This window comes from Saccopteryx leptura, chromosome 12 (assembly GCF_036850995.1).
Source record: "Saccopteryx leptura isolate mSacLep1 chromosome 12, mSacLep1_pri_phased_curated, whole genome shotgun sequence".
Lineage (NCBI taxonomy): Eukaryota > Metazoa > Chordata > Mammalia > Chiroptera > Emballonuridae > Saccopteryx > Saccopteryx leptura.
The window spans coordinates 5,559,607-5,585,042 of NC_089514.1; the positions used below are offsets into that span (position 1 = coordinate 5,559,607).

General features: G+C 50.8%; 1 protein-coding gene across 1 annotated transcript in view; it reads left to right on the forward strand.

Annotated features, from left to right (window-relative positions):
- Positions 1–25,211, forward strand: part of IMMP2L (inner mitochondrial membrane peptidase subunit 2) — a 662,788-nt gene extending 637,577 nt beyond the window's left edge. Inside the window, exon 7 of the mRNA XM_066354058.1 lies at positions 24,603–25,211. Coding sequence (XP_066210155.1) covers positions 24,603–24,722 — 120 coding nt within the window. The 3' untranslated portion in view covers positions 24,723–25,211. The remainder of the gene's footprint in view (positions 1–24,602) is intronic.
- The last annotated feature ends 225 nt before the right edge of the window (positions 25,212–25,436 follow it).

The window sequence follows — 25,436 nt, forward strand, 5'->3', positions numbered from 1 at the left end:
GGTTCCAGTTAGTATCTTTCAGTATACTAATTGGGCATTTACATTTTTTTTTAACAAAAATAGTTTTATTAAAACATATTGCCAGACATATGGACCATGCTGTTTTCTTCACCTGTCACTTTTGAGAACTGCTCCATTTGCTAATCAGCAAGAAATCTTTAAGAGGATAAAAATAAAGAGACATCATCACCAGTTACCTTTTATTTCTTTTGGTCAGTGAAAATACTGATCTCAGAGTTTATGCCAGCCTCTCTCTCTCTCTCTCTCTCTCTCTCACACACACACTCACACACACACACACGTGGACTTAAATTTGCCCGTGAGCTGAGTGCGCTGTGGCACGTGCGCCCCAACGGTAGGAACGAAGACTTGGGTCAGGGTCTGTGTTGGACCGCTGGTATCCCATTAGCTGGTGTGACGGTGACTTCCGCTGTCTTTCTTGCTTGGAGGGGACTGTTTACACACATGTCTAACTTGTCCCTATTAGTGAACAATATCTCAGGGTCCTCACCATGATAGATCTTGTCATCCCCGCCGCTGGTCCAACGCCCCACGTCTCAGACTCTAGGGAACTGGCCACTTTATTATTCTTGGGTACGTATACAGAAGGAGTTTTCAGCTTAATAGTTGTTATGTTGTGTTTCAGCAAGCGCACTGCAATGTCCTAGGTGCGCAGAAGTCTTCTTTTAAGGCGGACATGAACAGCTGAGCTTCGATAAGTCTGCCAAGTTTCCGTCCTCCCCCACCCAGCCCCCACCACAGACTTGAGTTGGTCTCCTGCCCCAGTGGCACCAAATTCCAGACCTTTGTGGCCCGAGAAGCATGATCGTGCAGAAGAGCTTCTATTTTCAGAAAACTTGCTTCGCGCCCTGTTATCTCTGCACTGCACTTGACCCTGTTCTCCCAGCGGCTATAACCCAGGCCATCCAGCTGGTGGTTACAGGCAGAGCTGACTGGGTTAGGGTCTGTCCCCTGGGCACCGTAGGAAGATCCTGGATGATCGGCCTCGATGTCCCAGCCAGAAATGATGACGGATATTTTAAATTTGCCTTTTAAACACTTACCGTTTTCTGTAGAAACCCAGATTGAAATATGTCTGCACGCTGATGACAAAGTATAGCACCTGTTTGCAAAAGACAGACAAATAAATGGACCCACCTCAGGGGAGCAAATGGATTTGTGTGCTTTCTTGGTTTCCAGATCAAAGAGAAAATACTGCTGTGAAGTTAGCAAATGGGTTGAGGGGTCAGTGAGAGCTGTTCAAATCCTGACTTGACCTCTTAACTGCCCACACTGCATCTGGCAAGTTTCTTAACGTTCATGCACCTGGCTTCTCCTCGTTGAAAACAAGATGCCCCTTCTTACAGGGCGGTTTTGGAGAATTCAGAGACGTTGTGAGCGGGAAGGCTTGCGGGGGCCAGGTGCACAGCGGGGATGACGGAGCGTTAGCTGTGCGGGGCGTTCTGCACGGGGGATGTCACTCCTGCCGCTGTGCCCACGACTAATTCCCAGTGTATGTCTTAGTCCAGCGGCTGCTCACAGCCACTTTGCACTGCCCCATCCTCTCCCTGTTCTGCTGACTTGACCTGCGGCCTCACCCGCGTTTTCCAAGGATTCCAAATTCCTTTTATCCGGTCTTTTCTCCTGGAATGTTGTCTTCCTTCTCCCGCATTGAGATCCTATCCACCTCTACAGGGCTGGCTCAGGCGTGTCCCCATCAGCGAGCCCCGTGAACACCGGTGCTCCTCACGGCTGTGATCTCACGCCCCCCAGGGTGTCCCCTTTATTACGGCGCTTTAATTCGTTCTGATCGGGTGGCTGCTGACAACTCTTCTCTTTCTCTCTGTCATTGTATCGTAGGGTCTGTGCGATATCTTCTTACTTTTATCTTCATCCTCCTGCCACGTGGCGCCCTCAGCGGCGAGCCCAGGGCTCTCCCATGCGGCCACGGCTCAGTCCAAGTTGTTGAATTAAGTCGTTACCCAGAACTCTCCCGCGGCGAGGATTTCCGTTCTCGGCCAGCGGAGTGAGAACCGATGGTCACGCAGATAACTCCGAGGCGACGGAGGAGACGGGGGGTGTTCTCCCCAATAATCAGGTCCCATTCGACAGGTTCCGGGGCTGTGTTTGTGCCATGTTACATCCTGTTGCCGGCTGGCCGTCCACAGAGGGTGTATTGCCAGAGATGCCCGAACAAAGTGTCGCGGGATGGGTGGCGAAAGCCACAGAAATGCACTTTCTCACCGGGCTGGGGGCTGGAAGCCCGAGAGCCAGGCGGGCGCTGGCGGGGCGGGTTCCTCCCGAGCTTCTGTCCCTGGCGTGCAGGTGGCCGCTCTCCTGTCCCTCTCCCTGAGGGAGCCCCCTTCCCCACCCCCCGGGCAGGTGGCTGCTCTCCTGCATCTCTCCCTGAGGGAGCCCCCTTCCCCACCCCCCGGGCAGGTGGCCGCCCTCCTGTCCCTCTCCCTGAGGGAGCCCCCTTCCCCACCCCCCGGGCAGGTGGCCGCCCTCCTGTCCCTCTCCCTGAGGGAGCCCCCTTCCCCACCCCCCGGGCAGGTGGCCGCCCTCCTGTCCCTCTCCCTGAGGGAGCCCCCTTCCCCACCCCCCGGGCAGGTGGCCGCTCTCCTGCCCCTCTCCCTGAGGGAGCCCCCTTCCCCACCCCCCCGGGCAGGTGGCCGCTCTCCTGTCCCTCTCCCTGAGGGAGCCCCCTTCCCCACCCCCCGGGCAGGTGGCCGCTCTCCTGTCCCTCTCCCTGAGGGAGCCCCCTTCCCCACCCCCCGGGCAGGTGGCCGCTCTCCTGTCCCTCTCCCTGAGGGAGCCCCCTTCCCCACCCCCCGGGCAGGTGGCCGCCCTCCTGTCCCTCTCCCTGAGGGAGCCCCCTTCCCCACCCCCCGGGCAGGTGGCCGCCCTCCTGTCCCTCTCCCTGAGGGAGCCCCCTTCCCCACCCCCCGGGCAGGTGGCCGCCCTCCTGTCCCTCTCCCTGAGGGAGCCCCCTTCCCCACCCCCCGGGCAGGTGGCCGCTCTCCTGTCCCTCTCCCTGAGGGAGCCCCCTTCCCCACCCCCCGGGCAGGTGGCCGCCCTCCTGTCCCTCTCCCTGAGGGAGCCCCCTTCCCCACCCCCCGGGCAGGTGGCCGCCCTCCTGCATCTCTCCCTGAGGGAGCCCCCTTCCCCACCCCCCGGGCAGGTGGCCGCCCTCCTGCCCCTCTCCCTGAGGGAGCCCCCTTCCCCACCCCCCGGGCAGGTGGCCGCTCTCCTGTCCCTCTCCCTGAGGGAGCCCCCTTCCCCACCCCCCGGGCAGGTGGCCGCTCTCCTGTCCCTCTCCCTGAGGGAGCCCCCTTCCCCACCCCCCGGGCAGGTGGCCGCTCTCCTGCCCCTCTCCCTGAGGGAGCCCCCTTCCCCACCCCCCGGGCAGGTGGCCGCTCTCCTGCCCCTCTCCCTGAGGGAGCCCCCTTCCCCACCACCCAGGCAGGTGGCCGCTCTCCTGCCCCTCTCCCTGAGGGAGCCCCCTTCCCCACCCCCCGGGCAGGTGGCCGCCCTCCTGTCCCTCTCCCTGAGGGAGCCCCCTTCCCCACCCCCCCGGGCAGGTGGCCGCCCTCCTGCCCCTCTCCCTGAGGGAGCCCCCTTCCCCACCCCCCGGGCAGGTGGCCGCTCTCCTGTCCCTCTCCCTGAGGGAGCCCCCTTCCCCACCCCCCGGGCAGGTGGCCGCTCTCCTGTCCCTCTCCCTGAGGGAGCTCCCTTCCCCACCCCCCGGGCAGGTGGCCGCCCTCCTGTCCCTCTCCCTGAGGGAGCCCCCTTCCCCACCCCCCGGGCAGGTGGCTGCCCTCCTGTCCCTCTCCCTGAGGGAGCCCCCTTCCCCACCCCCCGGGCAGGTGGCCGCCCTCCTGTCCCTCTTCCTGAGGGAGCCCCCTTCCCCACTCCCCGGGCAGGTGGCCGCCCTCCTGTCCCTCTCCCTGAGGGAGCCCCCTTCCCCACCCCCCGGGCAGGTGGCCGCTCTCCTGTCCCTCTCCCTGAGGGAGCCCCCTTCCCCACCCCCCGGGCAGGTGGCCGCTCTCCTGTCCCTCTCCCTGAGGGAGCCCCCTTCCCCACCCCCCGGGCAGGTGGCCGCCCTCCTGTCCCTCTCCCTGAGGGAGCCCCCTTCCCCACCCCCCGGGCAGGTGGCCGCTCTCCTGTCCCTCTCCCTGAGGGAGCCCCCTTCCCCACCCCCCGGGCAGGTGGCCGCCCTCCTGTCCCTCTTCCTGAGGGAGCCCCCTTCCCCACCCCCCGGGCAGGTGACCGCTCTCCTGCCCCTCTCCCTGAGGGAGCCCCCCCCCCCCCCACAGGTGCAGCCTGACGTCGGGCGCTGGTGGGGCGGGTTCCTTCCGAGCTTCTGCCCCTGGCGTGCAGGTGGCCGCTCTCCTGTCCCTCTCCCTGAGGGAGCCCCCTTCCCCACTCCCCAGGCAGGTGGCCGCTCTCCTGCCCCTCTCCCTGAGGGAGCCCCCTTCCCCACCCCGGGAGCCCCCTTCCCCACCCCCCGGGCAGGTGGCCGCCCTCCTGTCCCTCTCCCTGAGGGAGCCCCCTTCCCCACCCCCCGGGCAGGTGGCCGCTCTCCTGTCCCTCTCCCTGAGGGAGCCCCCCCCCCCACAGGTGCAGCCTGACGTCGGGCGCTGGTGGGGCGGGGTTCCTTCCGAGCTTCTGCCCCTGGCGTGCAGGTGGCTGCCCTCCTGCCCCTCTCCCTAAGGGAGCCCCCCCTTCCCCACCCCCCGGGCAGGTGGCCGCCCTCCTGTCCCTTTCCCTAAGGGAGCCACCCCCCCACACACAGGTGCCGCTCGACCTCTCAGTCCTCATCTCCTCGTCTACGGACACCAGACTGGATGAGGGCCACCCCACGGGGCCTCACCTTCCTGCAGCTGCCTCTCTGAGGGTTCTGTACCCAAAAGCGGTCGCGTTCGGCGGTGCTGGGTCAGGACCTCAACCTCAGTGTGAATCTTGGGAGCAGACCATTCAGTCCAGAACAGATGGCAACTCATTTTTAACTACAGTGTTTAAGCACCAGAATACCTCCTCTCCTGACATCAGTCCCCCCGACAATCAGTAAGGGAGACATACTTAGTTTCTGTAACTCATGGCAATGCTTGTGTTCTCTTTCTCGCTGGGTAAACTATTTGCAGGGGAAAACTGCAATAAAAATAAGACCGGTCACAATAATGTTAAAAAGCAGCTGCTCTTCACTGACCACCTCACCAGGCATTACTTCATTGGAATCACTGTCGGCAGCCGGAGGCGGGGGCGGGGGTGGGGGGTGGGGTAAAATGTTTTCCAAGGTGACACTCACAGCGTGAGACACTGCCCGTCCCTTTAAGCTTGTCTCACGTGTGTGTGGGTGGGGGGGGGGGTCTGTCTGGTGTCCAAGTCCACATATGTCAGCAGCGTCCAACGTCACGAGACGCAGGCTGGGGCAGGTCCGTGAGCCCCTTGCAGGGAAGCAGGAGCGAGCTTCCTGAGGCTGAGTTGGTGTCACAGACCCTGTTTTTGTATATTGTGTCTCCATCGTGATGGGGGCCTGGGGTGTTGGGAGTTGGGCAGCTGAGAACAAGAGGAAGCGTCACCGGTCACATGGCTTCTCCAGGTGCCACCACTCCTGGGCCACCAAGGAGGAGTGTACATTTCTAGGAACCTGGGACTGAAGATCCACTTTCACGTCTTTTTCACCCATTCTGGAAAAACAGGTGGCAAGAATCCGAAAGTATCTTTCAGCTCTTTGGAAGTAACGGTCGTCCCCATTAAGAAATCTCTTAAAAGATGTTGTAGCTATTCAGCATAAAGACCGAGTTTCCAAGGGATAGGTTGCAATGCGTCCCAGACAGCTGGGCGTCGGACCAGAGGGGCCACACCCAGCTGCGCCCCCTGGTGGCAGCCGGTATCGTAGTCTCAGCAGTTAGTAGTCCTAGGGCAAAGGCGAGATGTCCTCCGACTTTCCGGAATTTAAATTGCTTTAGTGCGTGTGAACGGATCATCCCGTGGCATTCAGTTCTTTTAAGCTAATACGTTGACAGCCATTTTTACTTAGAGGGCTGCGAGCACTTGTGACAGCCCTCGCCCTGGGCAGCCCACTGTTCAGTTATTATGTTTTTGCTCTATAGCTCATCCTTTCTGTCCGTCCTCTTTTATGTCTTTCACTAATTGTTACCGCCGCCGCCTTGAAGAACATTGCTGACAGTCCACGCAAACGTTTGGCTAGAATAATGACCAGACGCAGCCGGGGCTCTGACTCTGCGTCCTTAGCCGGCTTTCTGGAAGAAATCAGAACCCATCTCTATCTTACTGTCCCTGTGAGCGGCCACGCCTTAGTTCCCATCTGGGTATCTCTCCCAAGTTTGTGCCCACTTCTTGCTTTCGGCTTCTTAGCGACTAGCGCCCCAACTTCGCGTCCCCTGTGAGTGTCATCCAGGACCGATGATGGGCCCGTGCCCCTCGGCCAACTTCCCCGACAGCAAGAGAGTTCCAGAATTTTAGTTGGCAGAGATGCGGTCACCCGAAATTGTGATTTTTTTTTTTTTTTTTTTTTTAGACTTCCAACACCGAGATGTAAAATAACTCTCGAGTCTCACAGCCGTCAGAAGCAAGAACATATTGAATTGGCTCAAGCCAAAGATATTTCATCTCCCTTTTGATTTACTGGATATTTTGGCTACAAGTGCAGGAAGGCCATGAAACAGCGGGCAGTGATTTACAATGTATCCGCGTGGGAGAGGGCGGTATTTCAGAACCACCGGCTCGGGCGTGTGACGAGCGCTTGTTATTGTGATGGGGCCATACTGACAGCTTCTTCTCATCGAAAGCTGTTTGTTTTCTGTGACGATCGCAGACCGAGGTCACCTGACGATGCAAACGACATTTCTGCTGCTTTGATCATGTCTTCAAAGATGTTCCGGCAGAGGAAAGCATCTCCCGTTCCCCTGACACCCAGAAAGGTTCTCCTACACGTCCCAGACTGAAAGGGAACTTCCTGTTAGTTTGTACGATTGCACAACAGGAAACTGTGAGGGTGCATTTTGAGGAGTTAGTTGGAATTTTTTTTTTTTTTTTCAGAGAACTATTGCCTCATTTGTAAAAGCTCTACGGCTTTTACACGACTTTTTTTTTTTTTTTTTTAATTCCGGATTCATTACCTGTGACCCTTGGTCGTGTATTATATGAGTCATAAAATTAGTGGGAAAGGAAAAAAAAAAAAAAAAGACAACCAGCTCACTTCCTTTTCACCTTCAAAACCTGTCGCTGAAATGATGGACTCTGATCGTCACGTTCATGGTTGTTCACGTCTGCGGAGACTCGTCCACTGTGACAACAGGCCCAAGGCAGGTGGCCCTTGGGCCAGTCTGGAACAAGCCACAGATCGCTCTCTTCCGTCCCTTCCAGACCCGAGCCCGTGCGTGGCTGGATCCACAGTCCGCCATCTTGTTCCGATCCTCTCGTTGTGAGCTTTCTGAGTTCCCTCGCAGGCACCTGTTTCCCGGACTGTGACGGCCGTGCTTCCTATGGCAGGGTTTTCCTGCGTCCGTGTGTCCTGGCGTGCAGGCGGTGGGCGGGCTGGAGCGGGTGACACTGTGTCTGGGATGCGTGTCAGGCGGTAGTAGGTCTCCCCTTGTGCTTGTCACCGACAGCGGCCGGCAGCCTCCTGCCTTGATTCCCAGTTTGCCAAACCAACATGAGCACGTTTCGTCTTACGAATAACGTCCTGAAACCCCCGCGGCCCAGGGCGCGGACTCCTGTCCCCGCGCTCTCTCTGGTTTCTTCATGTAGGCGCCTGAGCCGACTGCTCGGTGTGCCGCCACACCCGGACCGCTCTGCCTTTATCCTGGGCCCTTTCTCATCCCGCTGCAGGGGCTTCGGGACCATGATCTTAGCCTTGAGGCCCCCACACTCCCTTCCTCCCGTCACCCCGGCCCTTCACATTCTGGAGTTAACGCCCATCCGGTCCTTTGAAACCCCAACTATTCCCTCCCCTCCCTCTCCACACAGCCTAGTGGAGTCCATTCAGGCTCGGCGGACTCACCGGCTCCTGTCCACCCCGTCCCACTTCTCTGCCAGCTTCCAGCCTTGACTTAAACAGCCAACAGCTCTGTTTCCGTGCCCGGACTGCTGAATGCCACCGGGGAGAACCAAGCCATGGAAGCACATTGGTACAACTACCACCACCAACAGGAACAACAAATGCATCATCTCCTCTTCACTGGACAGTGGCAGGCCTTACCGCGGGGCCCTGGTACGTCCCTCTCTGGGCCACAGCTGGCCTCAAACATCTTCAGAACTCCTACTTTAACCCTAACCCTTCTAAAAAAAAAAAAAAAAAACCCTGATGCTACACAGGCTGAGAAATTGGAAGCAGAAGGCCCTTCACCTCTCTGTTTGCACACCACCGAGCCTGTCTGTACTGGCCCTTATGCTGACCTGTGCGTAGAGGTGAGAGGTGTAGGTCCCCACCTCACCCCAGAGCCCGGGCATTCTCCTTGACTCTTCGTCCCCCTCCCTCTCCGTGTGGAATCACGCTGTAGACCAGGGGTCCCCAAACTACGGCCCACAGGCCGCATGCGGCCCCCTGAGGCCATTTATCCGGACCCCGCTGCACTTCTGGAAGGGGCACCTCTTTCATTGGTGGTCAGTGAGAGGAGCATAGTTCCCATTGAAATACGGGTCAGTTTGTTGATTAAAATTTACTTGTTCTTTATTTTAAATATTGTATTTGTTCCTGTTTTGTTTTTTTACTTTAAAATAAGATATGTGCAGTGTGCATAGGGATTTATTCATAGTTTTTTTTTTTTATAGTCTGGCCCTCCAACGGTCTGAGGGACAGTGAACTGGCCCCCTGTGTAAAAAGTTTGGGGACCCCTGCTGTAGACAGCGGGCTCTGGTCTCAGCCCGATTCCTCCAGGTCCCAGGGACCATCCTCCTTCCGTTGAGCCCTCCCCTCTTTCTCTTAACCTTTTCAACATTTCCCTCCTTTGGGCTTCTTTCTCCACACATAGAGCTGCTCACCTCTCTCCCAACATTCAGGAAAAGTTCTCAACAATGTTTCCTCCTCTATATTTTATCTACTAAACATTCCTGCCCCTCTCAGCCAGCCTTGATGAAAAAGCAGTCGGTCTTGACATCATCTTATTCATTCGCTCCTCAGTGCGCATGCCAACGTGGGTTCTAGCGCCCAGACTCCATAGAGCTTGATTAGCAAGGTTTTCAGATGACTTTTAAATCGCCAAATCCAATCGTCACGGGTTAATACCTCTGTAAACGACTTCCCCCTGGAGCCTTTCTACGCATCTGGTTTTCAGAACGTCGTCCCTCTCCTGGTTGCTTTGTTCATGTACTTAACAGCTGTTTCCCGGCTGGGTTCCCGGTCGCGGAGTCAGTCCTGTGGATACAGACGACACCCACCCTGGGAGAGCCTACACTCTGCACCAGGGGTCCTCAAACTTTTTACACAGGGGGGCCAATTCACTGTCCCTCAGACAGTTGGAGGGCCGCCACATACAGTGCTCCTCTCACTGACCACCAATGAAAGAGGTGCCCCTTCTGGAAGTGCGGCGGGGGGCCGGATAAATGGCCTCAGGGGCTCGCATGTGGCCCGCGGGCCATAGTTTGGGGACGCCTGCTCTGCACGGTCCGTATTTTAGACACCGCCCACGATGGCCCCTCACCTTTCCAATGCTGTTTGTATATGTTGCCGGCCAGGAGGACCCCACGTTCTGCCTTCTTTTTTATTCCAAGTGGTCTGTTGGACACACTGACTCAAATCTTCAACAACTTGTATTCCATATGTCCTTTCGCCTCCCCAATATTCCTTCATTCCAGACGTTTCCGGCAGCCTTTCCTCCCGTATTTCTAAACGCTTGCTTCTTAGTCTGGATTTCCAGTGTCGGGAACTAGCACCCTCGCTTATTTATTTTTTTCGTTCTAAGATATTATCAGCCATTTACCTTCTGTTCACCTGGAACATTACTAGAAGCCATTTAACCGTCTTATTCCTGTAACCCAACCAACTGTCGAAAATACTGTTCGATGAGGCATTGGAGGTGTTTTAGCCAACTCTAGATTCTCCCCGGTAAGGGATCGGCATGGATGAAAGACACTGGCAGATCATTTTAAACTCTGTCTCAGCCAGGAGCTATAAATTCCTCTGTCGCCAGCTCCCTTGTGATGTGTCCTAACAAGGAGCAGAAAGACGTGTGTCTGAGCCTGTGTTCTTGTTGTCCTCTATGGTTACCGCTGATGGGAACAAGAATAATGAGCTGATTATATAGGAAAATAACTTCTGACTTATGTCTTATCATTAGATTACAAAACAAGTGGACTTTTTCTTTTCAAAAAAGAAGACATTTGCTCTTGTCCGAGCACATGCTTTAGCGGAAAGTGTCCTCAGGTTTGGCGCATGCTGTGGCGTCAGGGTAAACAGCGGTAAGTAGCCAGGTGTAAACTGCCGGGCAAAGGAGTGGTGTTGGACGCAGGGGACGGAGAGAGAATCTCAGCATCCATCCTCCCAAACCGGTTAATTAGGTCAGAGGTGAGACTCACCAGGACGTAGCTTCCCCCCCCCCCCCCCAAGAGACTTTGAAGTGTACTTTTCCTGATAATCTTGCTTCCTTTATCTTTTCCTTGAAAAAGGCAATTTATTCTTCGTCTTAGCCAAATCACAAAAGAAGAAATTAAGGGAATAGAAATCGACACTGACAACACAAACTGGACCAACTGGGTCAGAGAAAGTTAATAGTCTAATGAACAGCTTACCACGGGACCTAAAGTTCCATCTGGTCCTCTGCGTTTCTGTAGGGACGTTCCCAGAAGCAAGGGCTCCGGGGGTAGCTCTCCGTGGTGCTGAAGTCACCACCTAGCCCATGGTTAGGGTACTAGAGTCTCTTAAGCAGTTAAGGCAAGAAAACGATAAATATTACTGAGACTAGTTTACAGTTACACATTGCATGGAAACATCTCACTATTTAATAGGCATGATAACAGTGTAAGACGAACTTGGGAATGTTAGGCAGGAGTGATATTCGTAGGGGCAATTATTCAACCTGAAGTAACTTAAACTTGATTTTTCTTACTCAGCAACTTAAGGTTGTTATTAACACATGAAATTGGCGATTTTCCCACTATACATATTTAACTAATATAGTTACTTTGACTCTTTTTTTTCCCTGACAATTATAAAACCAACTGAGAATATTAAGACTTTGAGGAAGTTACTCTTAAAAATCTTTAAAAAAAAAAAAAAAAAACAACACTTTTGGGATTTAGGAGTGATTAGAAAACCACCCTTTTCAATATAATTAGAATTTAATGAGATTCTCACTATATTACATGTTTTGTTTTGAGACCTAGTCATCATATGAGCAGAAGTCTTCATCACACAAAGATTTATTTGAAAACATCCAAGATTTTTATTTTCTGAACACAAAATAGTTTTTTTCTATGGTATTTTAAATATTTTTTGCTCCCCATTGCTTCTCCTAGCTCATACTTCCACTAAATTATTTTTACAAGCCAAACTGATTTTGTATATTGATCTAGTTTAAAATATGAATGAGTTACACACTGAGGTTTTAGAGGGGAGAAGTAAAATGAATCATCTCCAGGGGGTGGACATGTAGAGAAGTGAAGCAGAAATTATACTGGTAAACTCCACTGGATTCCACAAGTCTTTTATTTTTAAACTCAGCACTGTGTAAAAAGAAGGGAGGGAGGACCCCTCCTTCACTCGTTTGAGAAGTTGAGAATTACTCGGTATCAAAATTACACAAAGGCCTTTCAAGGGGAGAAAACTGCGGGTCAATATTCCTATAAACATAGACACAAAAATCCTTATGAAAATACTATCAGGTTGTATGCAAGAATATATAAGCAAGGTTAATATATCATGATCAAGTGGGTATTATCTCCGGAATGCAATGTTGTCTAATTTTCAAAAGTCAGTCCATGTAAAATTTTTTATTAGCATTAACCATTCCTTTGAGATAACGAACATTTTAGCGTGCAGCTAATGTCTTTAGTATCCTAGGCTTTTGATTGTGTCATAACCAGGGTGGTTCAGGTGTAAGTAGTCAATCCGCTAGGAATCCAGCCACATCTGCTTTTATCCCAACATCTTCCCATGTTAGCCATTTCGATATGAAATAGTTGTCAGACGTCTAGATGAAATCAAGATACGGCGTGTCTGGCTGCTTTGCTGATTTAAGGTCGAGATAACTCGTTACAAAGGAATTGGTGTTAAGTCGGCATAACTAACCGGCATTCTTTTTTTATTTTTTTAAATTTATTTTTTTATTCATTTTAGAGATGAGAGAGACAGAGAGAGAGGATAGATAGAGAGAGAGAAAGGTGGGAGGAGCTGGAAGCATCAACTCCCATATGTGCCTTGACCAGGCAAGCCCAGGGTTTTGAACCGGTGACCTCAGCATTTCCAGGTCGACATTTTATCCACTGCGCCACCACAGGTCAGGCCTAACTGGCATTCTTTCGGATATATACCTGAGAGGAGAATTGTTGAGTCTGTTTTTTAGGAACCGGCGAATTATCTCTCTCACATGTTCAATCTGGAGTAACCTCTCCCAAAGCCTTTAACAACACCCGAGAGGTCACACTCTGTGACTCCTCTGTGTCAGAACGCCTGCTCTGACTTACAGGCAGTTAAAGACCTAAACACCAGACTTAATTTCTCTTCCCCTTTATCTTCCGCTGAGCCTTCCTGGACTCTTCTCCCCGGCGATCCCTTTTTATCTGCCTCACGTCTGTTCTCCTCTGTATCTGATTTCATCCGGGTTTCCAACATCTTCATCTGCTGAGCGAGGCTGCCAGGTGCTGTCTCCCGATCTCCTCGAGAGCGTGCTCTCTCCCTGCCAGGGGCCAATCATTCCAGAATTCTGTCGCCAACTCTTGTGTCCAGGTGGCCTTTCCTTCTCCAGGGGCTTTCGGTGTGGCCCGGGGCTTCTCACAGTATGGCGACCTCACAGAGCCACAGGGCTGATAGGACAGCTAGTTTCCAGGAGGCAAAAGCTGCCAGGCAGTTTAGCGCCGTGCCCAGAATTATCAGAGCAGCCGCGGCTGCCCACCCCAACCAGAGTCAAGCAGGTGAGGAAAGAGGCTCCGTGGTTTATAGGGGGCGTGGGCTGGGACATATTTTTGTGCCCATCTATGTAAAAGACAGTCTGTTCTAGGTAGTTCATCACATAAAGAGATGCGTAGAATTTGCTTATGTATGTGTGCTTTAACTGTCATTAAAGGTGTAAAATTAAAAAAAAAAATAATTAAAGATATATCCCCATGATCGATAAAAAGATCTAAGTTTTAAAGTAATCAATGGATGAATATTTTATGACGTACAGTTGAGGCTGACATGAACAGGTCCCCGTTGGGAGCCATGAACGTTTGTCCAGTGGCTCCTTCCCGTGTTTGGTCTTGCCACTATTTTTGATATTTTCATTATTTCCTTATGAAGGGGGTGTTTGTTTAGTGCCCACGACAAATGTTACATTGAGTACTTCAAGAAATAAAAAGCTGAATAGGACGTGGGCTCTGCCTCGGAGAACTTTATAGCTCTGCCTGGGAGAACTTGATGTCGTCTGGGGAAGCGAGAACGCCACATCTCACAGTGAAGAAGGTAACAGTTGAACGGGGTGGAACAGAGCTCTATGGAGGATGCTGCTGAGCAGCCAGGGACAGGCAGCCGCGGGGTGTGGCGGTGGCCACGATGGTGAACACCTACAAAGCTGGCAGGAGCAGTGCGTGAACGGAGAGTGACCAGGCCATTACTGGGACTACCCCGGTTGGCCGGGCAGGTAGGGCAGTAGCTCTCTCGCTGTGGTGGGCACTGCCATCCAGTCGGACACCTGGTATGGAGCTCGTGGAGGCTACGTGCTGAAGGAATAGTGAGGGACGAGAATGGGAAGGCAGGTCAGCAGGCTCAGCCCTGGGACACTTCTCGAAAGCCAGGCTGTGCCCCTGTATTTGGGTGGGTGGGCAGCGACGCACCACGGAGGTGTGTGCATTGGGAGAACAACCCCGCTGACCCCACATGGGAGGAAACCAACCCGGTACCGGGGTGTGGGTGGAGCTGTGGGCACGAAGCAAGGCTGAGGCTGGGGCGCGTGCCAGAGGAAGTCAGGACCTGTCCGCATGCCGCAGTGACAGGGAAGGGAGCAGGGGACCGAGGAATCGGACCACGAAAGGGCGGAGCGGTGAAGGGTGACAGAGCTCCAGCTGTGACTCCAGGCTCGCCGGGAAAGCCGGGCCAGGGGGAGGGAGGTCCCTCCATGGAGAAGTCAGTGTGAGACACTCACCTGCAGGCACGGGGGCTGAGGTGGTGCGTCCTGTCTGTGGAAGGAGGAGACCCCACGGGTGTGTGTGTGTGTGGGGGGGTGCCCCACAGGCCAGGGAGGAGCCGCGTGGAGGTCAGGACAGAGGCTGCGGCTGGCGTCTGTGGGGTTGAAGGTATGGACAGAGGAGTGTGAGCTGGAGAGACGGCCATTGAAGATGAGCGCTCAGAAGGAAACCTGTGAAGAGGTGAGGATAGAGAAGCCATCGCCTCCTGGGGGGGGGGGGGTATTGGGAGACACGTGGGTGATGATACCCGGCACCGCCTTGTCCGGTGTTCAGAGCACTCGGAGGGGGCGTCAGGCCCTCGGTCGGGGTGGCCCTTGGCGGGGAGCGGTCAGCAGGGCTGCCTACGGGAGAGGACAGCGGAGACCGGCCACAGGCCACCGGCAGGGCTGGTGAGCTCTGAGATCGCAGTGACGTTGAGCAGCAGAGAGAACGGAAGCCCGCGGGGGCGGAGGAGTGAGTCCGCAGTCGGAAACCGGGGCGGTTTATAAACGCAGCGTTATTTTCGCTAAGAAAACTCACTCTTCCAACGGACCTTGAACAGGCTGCGGAGGGCTGGGAGGAAACTTTGCCCGCGTCCATAAAAGCAGCTGACCGCTCTGTGATCTGTCACCCCCGTGATTTAAAGCCGCAGTGGAGCCCCCACCTACCTCTGTCCGTCACTGCAGGGCCTCGGCCAGGGGCTCTCACCGGGACGCCTTCACCCGCAGGACTTTGTTTTTATTGCGTTCGTCTGGTTCGCGCTCCAGCTCCGTATGAAGTGAAACATTAACGGCAACCATGATTTATCGCTATTGTACATAGAGCTCCTAAGAAGGAAATTTATTGGAACAAGATTTCTTGCAGCCATTTTTATACTTAAAAAAAAAAACAAACCCACAAAAAAACAGGATCGCAGCTAACTGAACATGATCTTTCTTTCTCGAAGGCATTAACTCCTAACCCAGGGGGTAGTCAACCTTTTTATACCTACCACCCACTTTTGTATCTCTGTTAGTAGTAACATTTTCTAACCGCCCACCGGATCCACAGTCATGGTGATTTATAAAGTAGGGAAGTCACTTTATTTTATAAAATTTGTAAAGCAAGTTACAGCAAGTTAAAGCGTATAATAATAATTACTTACCAAGTACTTTATGTCGGATTTTCGCTCAGTTTGGCAGAATAAATCTTTATAAAACAACTTACTATAGTTAAATCTATCTTTTTATTTATAGTTTGGTTGCTCTGCTACCGCCCACCATGAAAGCTGGAATGCCCACTAGGGGGCGGTAGGGACCAGGTTGACTACCAGTGTCCTAACGGGACACAGCACAGTTCACAGTCAGCGACCCGACCAACAGAGCGGCGCTGTTTTCAGCACCCCGTGTTCTTGTCTCTGGTTATTAGCACATGAACCCTGAGGCCTCCCCTGCTCCTGACATGCTGTGGGGCTGTCAAGCCGTGAGCGTGTGGCGAGCTCTGTGCTAGACCCCTGTCCCTTCACACCCTTCCCTTCTGTGGAATTTGGAAGAGTTGGACGGACAGTTTCTGTTTTCACAATGAGAAAAGTCGGGCTGGACGGAGGATGGTGCAGGTCTTGATTCTCAGAGTCTGGGTCCCAGCGCGGTTTTCTGACTCCAAAGCTGCCGCCCCTGGTGCTCTGCTACCGATGGCCGCTCCTTCCCTGGGACATCAGTACAGGACGGTATTCGGGGGGCACAGGCGGCCGGGGTGCTGCTGACGCTGAGCCCTCAGGGTCGTCGATGACGACAGAGGATGCTCGCCCTTCATCATTTGTTTGGGTTGAGATGTTTCCTTTACTTCCTCGCATTAAAAATACCTTTAAAGTAACAAACTTAAAGAACTGATCCCTGAACATAAAGTAATGAAACAATTGTCTTTTTGGGTTAAAGAGGACAGGGGCCCAAAAGCCAACTGGGGCCCAAAAAGCACTTGAAGGAACAGGAAAATCTAATTGGAACTGTCGTTCCTAACACCAGTTGGCACTGGGTGCAGTGAGCTAACAATGGCCAGAATTTGCCTGCAAAGACTTCAAAGGCGGGACAGGGTCCCCATGAAGACAGGAGTGCCAAGATGGCTGAAGCCTCCGCCATCTCTCAGCGAGCCCCTAGATGTCAGAGCGACTCAGGGTGGACGCGCAATGCCCAGAAATTTGTGAAGGGCCCTGCTGAGAAATGTGGATTTCATTCTCAAAGTATCCTTTCTCTCCTCCTCCTCCTATCTGCACTTTATGTCTTGCCGGCACCGCTGCTGACCTCCGGGGTGGTCTCGTGCCTTCTCTGTCTCGAGATCACAGTCCTGTCTCTCTTCCGAACCCTTCAGTGGCCTGTGTGACTCACCAGGTTGCCCTCATTCCCTGCCACCTCCACTTCTGCCAGACACATCCCCTGTTCATGCCTGTGACGGCTGTCTTCCCCTGGGAGGAGCTGTGAACCCCAGAAGGCCAGAGTGCATGGCTCACACATCCGGTGGGGTCTGAGGACAGCACTTAAGGGCTTTCCCACGCTCCCTCATTTCCCAGGGTCTCTCACACACGTGGACATCGCCCCCTGGCTGCCCTGAGCACTGGCATTCTGGTCACTGCCGGCAACCGTTCCCGCAGCCCGGCGGCTTGTGACATGGCCTCTCGCGGCAAATCAGCACCTCCCCCACCCCCAGACGGACTGTCGTAGACGTGTATGGCCCGTAATGAGTGCCCGCAGAAAAGCTCTTCCCTGGGGTACAAGCAGGTTTGGAGGTACAGGGCCCCTTGCCAAACATTCCAGTTTCCAGGACTGTCCACCTGCTCCACTGACAGGTAGTGTGAAAAGGGCCCCACACTGGGAGCCAGGGCGAGGGTGGACCCCAGCCCCCACCGTCCCGGTGTCTGCAGGCAGCACTGCCGAGCCTCCGTCCCCTTGCCTGTGGGGATGGGCATTGGACTTAATTTCTAATTTCCTTATGAACGTTATTCTTGCTCTAGTACTTCCATGGCACTGTGCCAGTTGGGTATCTCAGCTGCAAACAGCACACACCCATCCCTACCTTGTCTTTTTCATCCCGAGTAATTCAAGCAGAGAAAACGTCCTGGCAAGGGTACTGGGGAGCCTCCCGGAATGGAGGGTGTGGGAACTGGGCAGTCGGCAAACACAGGGCAGTTTGCAGGTGCTTCTAGGAACTGGCAGTTAAGGAGGGAACGAAGGAAGAGTTCCTAGCGGGGGCGGGGGAGCAAGGTGGGGGCTGGAGCAGCGGAGAGGTCACAAGAGTACGGGCTCTCTGGAGGGTGGTCGGAGCTTACTGTAAAAGCGTTAATGTAGATTCACAAAAGCAATGGACAGGGCTTGCTCAAGTCAGAAATAAGACCCGGTAAAGAAGTTATATGCCTGGGGTGTGACTACCCACCGTGACCTGCCCAGTTCGGAACGAGTGATCGGATCACACTCTGAGGTTATTTTCGGTTAGATTTTTGACAGTATCCCTTCTTCGTCCACAACAGTGAGCCTTTCAGGTACTATTAATATTCACATTCTGGAGCCCCGGAAACTGAGACACAGAGATATTAAAATCGCTTATCCATGGCCGTCGGCCCAGGAAGACTCCAGGCCTGTCTAATTCCAAACTCCGCCTTCACGATTTCGTGATATTCTTAAACGTTCATGTGTGTCTCTGATTGCAACTTATATGTTAGCATTAACAAAAGGAAGTTTCATTAACATACTTGCTCCTCTTTATTCTCCGATCATCTTTCCTCTCTACTTCGGAAATCTATTCATTTGTTTCTGCATGCGGCTTCACCCCTTAGCAGAACACGCCCCATGTAGGTTATAAAGGCCGTTTCTCAGCGGGGACACGTTCATTGCTGAAGGCCGTGACTGTTCACACGCTGGTTCTAGGGCTTTTGAACAGATGTGTTTGTTGTGTCCACCTTGTTGCCTTTTTGAGCGGGTTGTAAACTTATTAAAACCACTCATTTTAGAATATTTAAACATAAAAAAAATGACTGAGGGTCCCACACATGCCATGCCCCTGCCTCTAGGGGTTTTGATGACGAGGGACACCGGGCTTTGCCACATGACCCTCTTCTGCCCCCACCGTTGGCGCTGTGAGCAGGTTAGGTTAACCGTCTTCGTCCGTCTGATTCAGGGGCAGACTGTCGCCATGTTACAAGGATATCAGAGTCAGACGATGAGGGGTCATTTTGGCAAAAACGGAAGAGACTTCCTTCGCACGGGCACCGTCGGGGAGATTCGATGTTGTTAGTGCGTGCCTCTGTTCTGAGGACAGACATCTGATCTCGGATTTCTAGGAGTTTCACCATGTGTAGTGTGTTCCAATATCCTCGCCAAGAAATCGTGCTGTTCTTGCTCAGAGATTCTGCGTTGGGAGTGTGCTGACCTCGGAGCTGCCGGGCCTGTGTGTGGCTTAGGCCAGCATAGTACCTGTGTTTTTGTTGCAGGGAGCGCGAACACTCACTATGGAAAAGGGGAGACAGACGTGTGTCACGGGGGAAGGGGAGGAGCACGTCACTTTGGGTTTTTCACACGACCCCTTGAAACGGTGTAGAAAATGAATACCCTCAGGAGTCCTGACCAGGTCGAGTACTGGACTTCGGTTTCTAAATAGCATTCTTTGTTCAAGGAAGCCAGGGCTCCTTAAAGAGATGTGGGATTTCTGCTGGAATCACTAATAAAGTCCAAGGCAAGCCCCCGACATCAAGTGGTACTATAAAGTATAGAAGGGCTCACAGGCTGATGGAGACATCTCCAAAGTCAGCAACTCCCCCCCCCCCACCGCCCAACTGAAGACATTCGAGCATAGAACCAACCAACCAAACAGTAGTAACAGAGGCCTGACCAGGCGGTAGCGCAGTAGATAGAGCATCAGACTGGGACGCAGAGGACCCATAAAAGTAGTAACAGAGGCCTGACCAGGTGGTAGCGCAGTGAATAGAGTGTCAGACTGGGACGCAGAGGACCCAGAAAAGTAGTAACAAAGGCCTGACCAGGCGGTAGCGCAGTGGATAAGAATGTCAGACTGGGACGCGGAGGACCCAGGTTCGAAACCCCGAGGTCGCCAGCTTGAGCATGGGGTCATCTGGTCTGAGCAAGGCTCACCAGCTTGAGCAAGGGGTCCCTCAGTCTGCTGTAGACCCCAGTCAAGGTGCATATGAGAGAGCAATCAGTGAACAAATAAGGAGCCTCAACAAAGAATTGATGCTTCTCATCTCTCTCCCTTCCTGTCTGTCTGTCCCTATCTCTGTCACACACACACACACACACAAGTAACAGATTTTGAATTAACAAAAAATGCTTTTTATTAAAATAGAGCATTTTTGCCTGACCAGGCGGTAGCACAGTGGATAGAGTGTTGGACTGGGATGCGGAACGACCCAGGTTCGAGACCCCGAGGTCGCGAGCTTGAGCGTAGGCTCATCTGGCTTGAGCAATGGCTCTAGCAGGGGGTTACTCGGTCTGCTGAAGGTCCACAGTCAAGGCACATATGAGAAAGCAATCAATGAGCAACTAAGGTGTCGCAACGAAAAACTGATGATTGATGCTTCTCATCTCTCTCCGTTCCTGTCTGTCTGTCCCTATCTCTCTCTCTCACTGATTCTCTCTCTGTCCCTATAAAAAAATAAAATAAAATAAATAATAAAATAGAGCATTTGGGGTTGGGAGGGAAATCACTTTTTAAAGAGAGGAATGATATAAAAAATAATACATTTGGAAAATCACTATATTATAACCCTCAACGTAATCATTAAGGCAGATGGTGAATGCCTGTTTAAACTATTAGATGGTTTACATAGAGAACAGCCTCCTTCAGAGAGCAGTGAGGTGATTATATGAAATGTTGACATACAGGGTATTTACATATTTCAAAATACCATCCCACAGATTTATTTCTGGCATGCAAGTTTGGCCCAATATCCATAATTCAATTAATGTGATACACCACATAGACAAGATAAGGAATAAAAATCATGTCATATATTCATAGGAACAGAAAAATCATCTGACAAAAATCCAGCGTTCACATTTATGGTAAAGCACTCCCAGCAAAGTGTGGATAGCGGGAATATACCTCAGCATAATAAGGGTTACGTATGACAAACCCGCATCTCAGATCACATTCAAGTATGGAAATCTGAAAACTTTTTCTCTAAGATGGGGACTAGGACCAAGGTGTCCACCGTTACCACTTTTATTTAACATAGTCCTGGAAGTCCTAGCCACGACAATCGACAAAGAAAATAATGAAAGTCCAAGTTAGAAAGGAAGAAGGAAACTAAGAATGTTTGCAGATGTGATATTACATAGAGAATCCTAAAGAATCCACCAAAAAACTGGTAGAATGAATGAATTAAAGTCATAAAATACAAAATTCATATTCAGAAATCAGTTGCATTTTTATATGCCAATAATCAACTATCAGAAAGAGAAAATAAGAAAATCCCATTTACAATTCCATCAAAAAAACAAAACAAACAACTACCTAGGAATACACTTAACCAAGGCAGTAAACCTGTACTCAGAAATCTATAAAATATTGCAGAAAATACAAATAAATGGAAGGTTCCACTGTGCTTGTGGGTAGGAAGAATTAACAACATTAAAATATCTATACAGTCCAAAGCAATTTACAGATTAAATGCATTCCTTATCAAAATACCAATGGTGTACTTTACAGAACTAGAACAAATAATCCTAAAATTTGTATGGAACCACAAAAGACCCTGAATTGCCCAAGTACTATTGAGAAGGAAAAACAAAGTTGGAGTTCTTGTAATACCTGATCTCAAACTCTACTACAGGGCCCTAGTAATCAAAACAGCATGTTGCTGGCAAAATACAGACAGACCAATAGAACAGAACAGAGACCCATACATAAAACCACGCCTATTTGGTCAATTAATCTATGACAAAGGGGAAAGACTTTACAATGGGTAAGACAGTCTCTTAAATAAAGGGCTTTGGAAAAACTGGACAGATACATATAAAAATAGGAGACTGGAGCACCTTTTTACACTATATTACAAAAATTAACTTAATGTAAGACCAGACACTGTAAAACTCCTAGCAAAAAACAGGCAGTAAACTCTTTGGTTTCACTCTTAGCAATATCTTTTTAAATATCTCCTCAGGCAAGGGATACAAAAAAATAAACAAATGAGACCACATTGAACTAGACAGTTTCTGCACAGCAAAGGGAACCAGCAACAGAGTGAAAAGACATTCACTAAGGATTCATCCAATAAGGGGTTAATATCCAAAATATGATATATGAGGAACTTGTATATTTTAACACCAAAAAAAGAACAGTTGAAAAAAACAGGCAGAGGAAATACAGATGGCCCACAGACACATGAAAAGATGTTCATCATCACTAATCATCAGAGAAACGCAAATTGAAACCACAATGAGATTATCTCACACCTGTCAGAATGTCTGTCATCAATAAATCAACAAACAACAAGTGCTGGAGAGGCGGTGGAGAAAAGGGAGCCCTCGGGCACTGCTGGGGAGATTGTGAGTTGGTGCAGCCACTGGGGAGAACACTATGGAGTTACCTTAAAAAATTAGAAATGGAACCAACATATGAACCAACAATTCCACCTCTGGGTATATTTATCTGAAGACGTTCAAAACACTCGTTCAAAAAGTTCTGTGCACCCCCGATGTTCATTGCAGCATTATTTACAATAGCCAAGATACGTAAGTAACGTGAGTGCTCACTGACAGACAAGCGGATGGATGAGGAAGTGGTACCCATGTACAATGGCATACTGGTCAGCCTTAAGAAACAAGGAAGCCTGGCCATTTGCAACAGCCTGGATGGACCGCGCGGGCACTGTACCAAGTGAAATAAGCCGTCATAGGAAGACAAATACCCTATGATTCCACTTATATGTAGAAACTAAAGTAATAATAATAATAATAATAATATGAACAAACCAAACAGACTCATAGATACATGGTTACCAGATGGGAGGAGCGTTTGGGGGATGGGTGAAGACAGTCAAGGGATGAAGAACTATAAATTGCCCATTATAAAAAAAAAAAAAGAGATGGGGTTGTAAAATACAGCATAAGGATTAGAGTCAATAGTATTCTAATGGCTATGTGCAGTGTCAAACTCTACTACGAGGCCATAGTAATCAACAGAGCATGGTATTGGCACCAAACAGACAGCTCGATGGAACGGACTTACCAGGGCGATCACGTTTTAAGTTATATAAATAATCACTATGTTGTATACCTGGAACTAATATCATCACATTGTATGCCAACTCTAATTGAAGAAGAATCCTGCAGATGACTAACTACAAAAGGAAGATGATTACTTTACGATGGAGAGATGTGGGCGACATCATCTTCATCGAGCAATCAAACTTGATAGGACAGGCTGGTATTTTGTGCTTCCTGATTTGCCAGGAACATTTAACTTGACTCTCTCCAGGAGAGGAAAAGTCAGGCAATGTAGGACATTTTGCAAGGTAGCTGGCCCGGACTGTAGATTATCGTGAACTAAATGTAAACTGAAGCAAAACAATGGCAACGATGATACAATTTGTGGTCCTTGATTAAGAATTTTAAAAATAAAATAGTTCTACAAGACATTGGGACAATAGGAAAAGTTTGAATAGTGGCTTATATTAAGAATATGGTATTTTGTTAAATATTTTAATACACACACACACAAAAGAAATATCCTATGCTATTAAATATCCTACATAGTATTCATGTAGAATAAAAAAATCTTACTTCTTAGGGGAAATAACATGTTGAAGTATTTCTTTCCGGGTAAATTCTGCATGATGTTGACAGCTTTCAACTGGTTCAGAGAAAAAGTACAGGTGTACAAATACAGACAATCACACCCACAAGAGAGAGGAACAAAGGCAGCAGGGTGTAAATAACTGGTGAATTTCAGTGAATAGAGCGATTTTTTGTACAACATTTTCAAGTGCCTATAGGTTTGATTTTTAAAGTAACAAGTTGCAGAAAAATTTCTTTATTGGGCTCATGGGCTTCTTGGTACCCTTTGGGTTTATTCTGTTTGTATTTCAAGTTGTTGTGAAGGTTTTCTTCTTTGAATGTGTGTCTGCTTATCTTTTCGGAGTATCTCCCTTGACAGTGGGCTCTTTCCTCTGAGCAATGAGATTTTTTTGAATGCATATGCTAGTCAATAGAATACCTTCACTGAAAGCAATGTTGTTTGTTAGTCTCCGTGGAGCTCCAACTTATAGGAAGGGCATTTGAAAATAAGATGGACACGTCATATCTGCTTCTTAGCTAGCGCTCAATAAATAGATGCTTGAAACCCGAGTGTGTTTTGTGAGCGTCTCAATAGCTAGCATTCGACTATCTGATGGCAGCAGCAACATGAGCACCAGGATGCAGAGACTCTGGCGCCGCCGCCGACTGGTGGACGGGTCGTGTCTGAGGAGAGGGCCCCGGTCTGCATGTTAATCAGGCACGCCACACTCCTCTGGACACTACGGATGATGTCCCTTAGCCAGCCTGAGGATGTCTTTCAGGGCTCCGGCTTAAGTCCTCGGAGAAGAGTCCCCCCCCCCACCATCCATTCTCTGGAGCATCTCTGCTGGTGGGGGTGTTCTGTGCAACCTGCCGTGATCGCGACACCTGACTGCCTTCCGTCTCCCCACCCTGCCTTTCTCCAGGAGCACTGCCCTCGGGTTGCTCCACGCACTTCCGTGGAGGCATCCACCTGTCCCCCGCATCTAATGCTCATCTAGTAGGTGGGACAGCGTTCTTTGTCATTCTCTGTAATATCCATGCCCCTCTGAGATAGCGGGGACTCCGTAGGAAATTCTGAGGATGGAAACCAGCTTTATGCCCCCGGGGGTCCGTGCGAGCAGGCTGCCGAGGCTGGCGTGACGGCTGCAGACCCTGCAGCTGAGGGTCACTGAAGACCCTGGTCACTGAAGCCAGCCTCCGCCGCTGGGTCGCTGGGTGACTGTTGACAAGTCCTTGACCGTCCCTGAACTCAGTTTTCTCAGATGCAAAACGAAGATGATGTCGGTGCCTACGGCCAAGGGTTGTGGGCACGAAAGGCACTGGCATACAGACAGCACCCCAGAAAAGGCGCCATGTGGACGTCTTGTCCGTTTAATCTCCATCGTTCCCTTCCCTTGGAAGACCAGACCCGGATCAAATTCTGTTTTCAAGATAATAAGGACGATGCCTTACAAAATAATGTCTTTTTTTTTTTTTTTTTTGGCTTTCTTTGTTGTCTCTTTCTCTCGGATTCAGGTCTCCCTGGGACTTCTGCATGCCCTTGCGACACATATCCTGTGGCCGCCAGAGCGCTGGCAGAGGCTGGAATCCGTGCTGCCCCCGGAGCGCCTGCCGGTTCAGCGTGAGGACGAGTGACCGTCCCGACTTGCCCACGCCGCCCGCCGCGGGAAGAGGGACCTCCCAACAAGACCACGCCGTGCGGGAAACATTTCTGACGTGTGAACATGATGCAACAAACAGTTTTAAATTATTAAACTGCATTGAACGGCACCTGATTTCTGTGGTGAACTGTAATGCCCTATTGTTTTATGCCAAAAAAAAATTTTTTTTTAAATGCCGACCTTTGGGAATATGAAAATTCTATTCCCAGCTGTCTAAGAGGGGGTACGTTTGCGATGTGGCTCCTCTGCATGTTTACTCTGTTGATTGATCTGGGCCCTTAGCTGAAAAAAACATGGAAATGAATATGTGATAAAAGTAACTACTTGAGTAATGTCATTTCCTCTTCAGACCAGGAAGATACATATTATCACACATACTGGTGGTTAATTACATGGTAACTGACAGCATCTACAAGGTTGGGGTGAACAGTGAACTGTGATGTAAAAATAAAACAGTGATTTGCTCAGGTACTTTTTTGGTTTGTTTATATCATTGAACCTATACGTCCATTCATGAGGAATATCATCTCTCTTGGGGGACCAAGTCTACCCATAATTCTATGCAGTCAAACCCTTCTGAGGGGCCCCTTTTTAATGAAAAGCTTCCGAGTGATCTCATGACTGTTCACATTGATGAGGAAACAGATTTTTGTCAAGACCCGCTCGCTAGTTGGTGAAACGAGGGGGA